The sequence below is a fragment of the Elgaria multicarinata genome, chromosome 13 (assembly GCF_023053635.1).
Source record: "Elgaria multicarinata webbii isolate HBS135686 ecotype San Diego chromosome 13, rElgMul1.1.pri, whole genome shotgun sequence".
NCBI lineage: Eukaryota > Metazoa > Chordata > Lepidosauria > Squamata > Anguidae > Elgaria > Elgaria multicarinata.
This window is the reverse complement of record NC_086183.1, coordinates 24,053,562-24,059,004: the sequence shown is the minus strand read 5'-3', so window position 1 is coordinate 24,059,004 and position 5,443 is coordinate 24,053,562. Positions and strand designations below refer to the sequence as shown.

General features: G+C 46.3%; 1 protein-coding gene across 1 annotated transcript; it reads left to right on the top strand.

Annotated features, from left to right (window-relative positions):
• Positions 1-405: 405 nt before the first annotated feature.
• Positions 406-4,043, top strand: LOC134408382 (transmembrane protein 91-like). The gene is made up of 2 exons (XM_063140640.1): positions 406-956; positions 3,870-4,043. Exons 1-2 carry the CDS (start codon positions 603-605, stop codon positions 4,041-4,043), a joined length of 528 nt encoding a protein of 175 aa, XP_062996710.1. The 5' UTR covers positions 406-602.
• Positions 4,044-5,443: the final 1,400 nt, after the last annotated feature.

The window sequence follows — 5,443 nt, the reverse complement described above, 5'->3', positions numbered from 1 at the left end:
GTCCCCAACTTTTCAGCTGTGCATCTTCACCTCTTTACCCTGGGTTGCATCATCCCCAGGGCAAAGACAACATCAAGACAACCTCTCCTCCATATCAATATAGGGTGCTAGAAGCTTGTGCCTATTTCCAGCTATGAAATGGTAAAGAGTGTAGTGTTTTAGGGGCTGGGGGAGGGTGTAGGTCCATTTACAGAGCTATTTTGTAGGGAAATGTCTTCCATCTTACTGCAGTCACCACAGTCACAGCACCTGTCAGACTGTGTGTGTTTGTCTGTCTGGATTCATTTCCATTTTACCCGCTCCTTCTCCTGGGTTGCGACACAGTGAAATCATCCTGTCCAAGAGCCAGAGCAATCCATAAGAGTCACTTCATCAGATCAGCAGCGAAAGCAGAGCAAACTGTGTCGTAAGGAGAACATCATCTAGCCAAGGGAAGATTCAGAGCGGTTGGCTGAAGACAAACAGGAGAAGGAAGACAAAAGGCGAGGAGCGGCTGGAAGGTGCAACCAAGGAGAGAGAACAGAACATTCGCAGCTGAGAAAGGAAGAGAGACTGTCCTTGCAGCATCGCAAAGAGGGGAACGGCGAGAGCCGACTTGCACTATGAGCAACCAAAGCTACCAGGAGATCAAAGGCAATCCTCCTGCTGCTCAGAATCCGATCCCTTACTCGGAAACGCAATCCAACGAAGAGTCTGAGCCACTGAAACTTCCTGTTAGGCCACCACCTCCAAATGTTGACTATGGAGCAGCTCCACCCATGCCACCCCAGTACCAATGTTATTATGGTCAACCTGGACCAGGGTACAACCAAGGACCAGATCTTCAAACTCCGCAAGCTGTCTTCATCGTACCTGCCCAATCCACCAGTGAACCTGAACACCTGGGCTACTCCATCTTTACCATGCTTTGCTGTTTCTTACCCCTGGGCATTGCTGCCTTGGTTTATTCTGTCAAGGTGAGCCTGGGTTTAGCCATGGAGGGGGGATATATGATGCAATGTTATAATAAGCAGGAAAAGAGGGGGCTGGGGTGTGTATGTGTTATTTTGTCTTGCAGCTTCCTTAGCAGTTGTATTTAGAAGACAATGGAGAGGACAATGGGAGGACTCGGGGCTTCTAGATCTCATGAATGGCCCTTTCCCCACCATAATGCCAGCACTGGGGTAATGTGTTATAGGTGGGGAGGAGCATTGTCTTGCTACAGGGAAGGGGACCAATGAAAGGACAGCACAACATGGGTGACGGTTGCAACAAGAACAGGTTTGCAAAGGCACATGGTTACTCTTAGGCCACGGCTAGACCTAAGGTTTATCCTGGGATCATCCAGGGTTCGCCCCTGCCTGAGCACTGGATCCCCTGTGTGTCACCTAGATGAACAGGTTTGACCCCTGGATGATCCAGGGATAAACCTTAGGTCTAGCTATGGCCATAGACAGTAACTTATGGTGGTGTGGCTGCCTTAGTCTGTTACAGCAAAAACAAAAGTCTCGTGGCAATTTAAAAGCAAGCAGATTTAGTCCACCGTCCATTGTTCAAGGTCTAGAGAGACCCCCTCCAGAGTTTTATCTGAGCTAATGCATGCCACCACTAAGCTCGCTGGCACCAAACATTGTTTTGGTTTTAGTTCTGTCTATGTTTTGCTGAGGCTGGTATGGAGTCATTTTATTGCAGCTAGGAGCGTGGATCGATCGGACAACCACTTACCCACGGGTAACGTACCGCGGCTGATGTGGGTGTCACCACTTGGTAAGATGATGGTCTGGAACATGCTGTCAAGTGTTTGGGGAGCACAGAACCCATTCCTTGCCTCCGTAGTTTAAGGACTGCTCTTTCCACTTGGTACGATTTTACAGATAACAGGTTTATCGCCTGTTACTAAGTTACTACTTTGTATGCTGATATCTGTGTTCACTCTAGTTGGATTCAGATAACTCTCTCTCTCACACACACACACACACACACACATGGAAGGGATGGCTCTGGAGCCGTGTAGCCTAGTCCTGTCCCTGCGCATAGCAACCATACCTAGCTAGTTTCTGAAGGGTCTTTATGTGCATCCTGATTGGGCCGGATTCCCCTGGTCCTTGGAGGAACTCTTTTTTGGATAGACTGCCTCTTTCATTCCTGGTGAACCTACCATGCCTTCATAGAATAGTAGAGTTGGAAGGGGCCTTAAGACCATCGAGTCCATCCCCCTGCTCAGTGCAGGAATCCACCCTAAAGCATCCCTGACAGATGGTTGTCCAGCTGCCTCTTGAAGGCCTCTAGTGTGGGAGAGCCCACCACCTCCCTAGGTCTTTGGTTCCATTGTCATACTGCTCTAACAGTCAGGAAGTTTTTCCTGATGTCCAGCCGGAATCTGGCTTCCTGTAACTTGAGCCCGTTATTCCGTGTCCTGCACTCTGGGAGGATCGAGAAGAGATCCTGGCCCTCCTCTGTGTGACAACCATTCAAGTATTTGAAGAGTGCTATGATGTCTCCCCTCAATCTTCTCTTCTCCAGGCTAAACATGCCCAGATGTTTCAGTCTCTCTTCATAGGGCTTTGTTTCCAGACCCCTGATCATCCTGGTTGCCCTCCTTCAACATCCCTGCACCTTCACATGCCTAAGTGCACCAGATTTTACATGGGCAGATTTTACGTGAGCCATACTCTCTGCAATAGGGTAATCGTGGGTGTTTTTGTTTTAACAGAGACCTGTCCTCTGTTTGATGGGCTATCCTGTCCAAATCTGGTTTAAAGATAAAGAATCATAGAACTGGAGAGCCCATGTGGTATAACGGTTAAAATGTTGGGCTGGGACTTGGGAGTTCCGAATTCTAATCCCCACTCAGCCTTGAAGTTCACTGTGACTTAGGGCCAGTCACTGACTCTTAGCCTAATCTACCTCACAGGGTTGTTGTGAGGATGAAATGGAGAGGAGGAGGGCCATGTAAACCCCCCTTAGGTTCCTTGCAAGAGGGGAAAATGTAGTGTCACATTTATTCTGACATCCCACAGCCCAAATCATCTCTCCCTTCCTCTTGCCATTACACAAATAAATGGGCATGGCCAAACTGTAAGGCCCTTGGCTTCTCACTATTGAACCGGACTCCAAAGCTTTCCAGACCACTTCTGATCAGATTCTGTCTGTAAACTACAGACCCCACTGCCATAAACTGAGAGTCCCCTAACTCAGGAGTCAGAAGTATAAAACAGCAAATCAAATCAGACCAGGCTTCTAACGGAATGAAACCACTACTACTGCAGAACATACTAGTCTATTTATACACAAGAAACTGAAGCCAGAAAGGAAACTTATTTGGCTCCACCTTGCTGCTAAGCAACATTCCCTTCCCCTTTTTGATCCCTGTTCGCACCCAACGCTCTTTGATCTATTCAGAGCTCCTATGACGGGTTTAGATCAAACATGACGGTGAAAAGACATAGCTATTGCACAAGGACATAGCCACTGCACAAGAAAAAAAGAAATGAAACACCCAGGCCATATTCTTTTCATACTGAGTGCAGATTTATAAACCATTTATAAACCTTCCCATTCTCACAGTAACCAAAGGCACAATAAGACCTTTTGCCTTATTCACCATGGTTAAAGCCATGGTTTAAAGTGTCTTCTGAACAGGGCCAAAGTATATTCTGCAAGCTGTCAACCCCTGTCATACACTAAGGCTGAGATCTTGTTTTGTTATATTCCAGTCCCAGACAGTGTGCTTACTGGCCTGACAGCCCAAGAAAAAAGGATTCATTGTTAGCCACAGAAGGGCAGATGTTCCACAGCAGCTTCAGAGTGAACACCTCTTTCTGCATGCTGCAGTTGTTCGCCACTTGCAATGATTCACTGATCCATCGCTTATCTCTTTTTCTCCCCAGACTAAAGAATCCAACCGCAATGGAAATAGCATAGCTGCTCAGAAAAATTCCAGGCTGGCACTTGTCATGGGCCACATTTCTCTCGGGCTCGGGCTCATAGTCTGGATTCTGTATATCACCATAATGGTGATCCAGATTAAAGAGAGTAATGATGTGTCAGAGGTAAACCCTTAAAGGTACACTACATCACAGCCATGCCCTTTTTTTAAAAAAAAAATATCTCGCCTTCTCCCTGCCTATGAGCAAGTCAGAGAAGTCTTGTTGTGCTGTCATGCTCTTTGAATCATTCCATCAAGGGACATGCTACTGGCAGGTTCACCCGTGCACCCATCCACTTGACTTGATGACCAGCAACGGAATGCATGAACTGGAAACATGAACTGACATCAAGAGATCTGAAACTTCGACTTCGCGGTAGCCCATCCACTTCAAGTGATAAACATGACTTGTGATCCAACACTACGATACAAAACAAATATCCCAAACCAAAACAACGAAAGAAGGACAGACAAATTGATGGGCTCCAAGTCACATAGAAAACGTTGTCCCACTTAATGGTTGGACAATACCCAGCTGGACTGACCTAATTGCCTTAATTTTGCCAATGATCAAATATCATGATCCATCCCCTTAAGCCATGAGATAGGCTTACACCAACGCCTTCCAGCTGTATCCCTCCTCTCTCATTCTCCTGCCCAATTTTTCTTCCTATTCTAGATTCCTCCCTCCAGTCTTCTCCTCTGTCTCTGGTTTCTCTGAGTTGCTACTACTTCTGACCATCCTGCTTACACTCCCTGGCTTCCATTGGTCTGCTGCCCACACTCTCCCAAAAATAAGATCCAGGCTTGTAATAAATTTATTCTCATAGCCCTTCTCTTCCCAAGCCTTTGACTCATTGCTTGACTTCATCTTCCATATCATTTCCTCTGTGTTTTAAATGCTGAGAAGGTGGTTGTGTTTTGGGTGAAAAGATCCAATAGAAAAATATATTTGTTCCATAACACATGCTCAACGGTTCAAACTGAGCCTTTCTTTCATTACGTGAAATGGTAGGCTGTGCACTAAATGGCAAAGCGCTTTAATGTTCATGCATGTGGATTCTCTTCCTGTTCCTATCCTTGAATGTGATTGTAATTGCGAAAGTCCTTTATAAGCTTTGTAGTCCTTTGAGGTCCTCTTGGAATTAAACCAACCAATAAAGAAACGTGATATTATAGCATTGTCATAATTTTTAATGTATAGTTCATGTGTGTTTTCTATGAACCACTTTGGTTTTCCATGTTGGTGTACCATTTGGGTCCTAGGAACTGCTGAGGATGGGGTTAGCCCAGCTGAAAGTGTTCCCAGGGAGATCATCAACAAGTCCGATTTCAGGGTCTGGTGAATGAGGTGTGGTCAAATCATGGTTAGGGTGCGGAGAGAAAAGAGTCAAATTCCCAGGACGGCAAGCAAGGGGGAGCTTCCAGAAGCAAAGTCAGTCAAAGCTAAGGTCCGATATCAGTTACGCAAAGCAAGGAGCAGGCAGTACCACGGAGAGCACCAAATGGGGCTGGGCTGAAAACTAAAGAAAAAGT

Bases quoted from the DNA above. Each gene is read 5' to 3' on its own strand.
- LOC134408382 (XM_063140640.1), top strand. From the start codon at position 603: ATGAGCAACCAAAGCTACCAGGAGATCAAAGGCAATCCTCCTGCTGCT. The intron at 957-3,869 runs GTGAGCCTGGGT...TTTTCTCCCCAG, and splicing joins CCTTGGTTTATTCTGTCAAG to ACTAAAGAATCCAACCGCAA.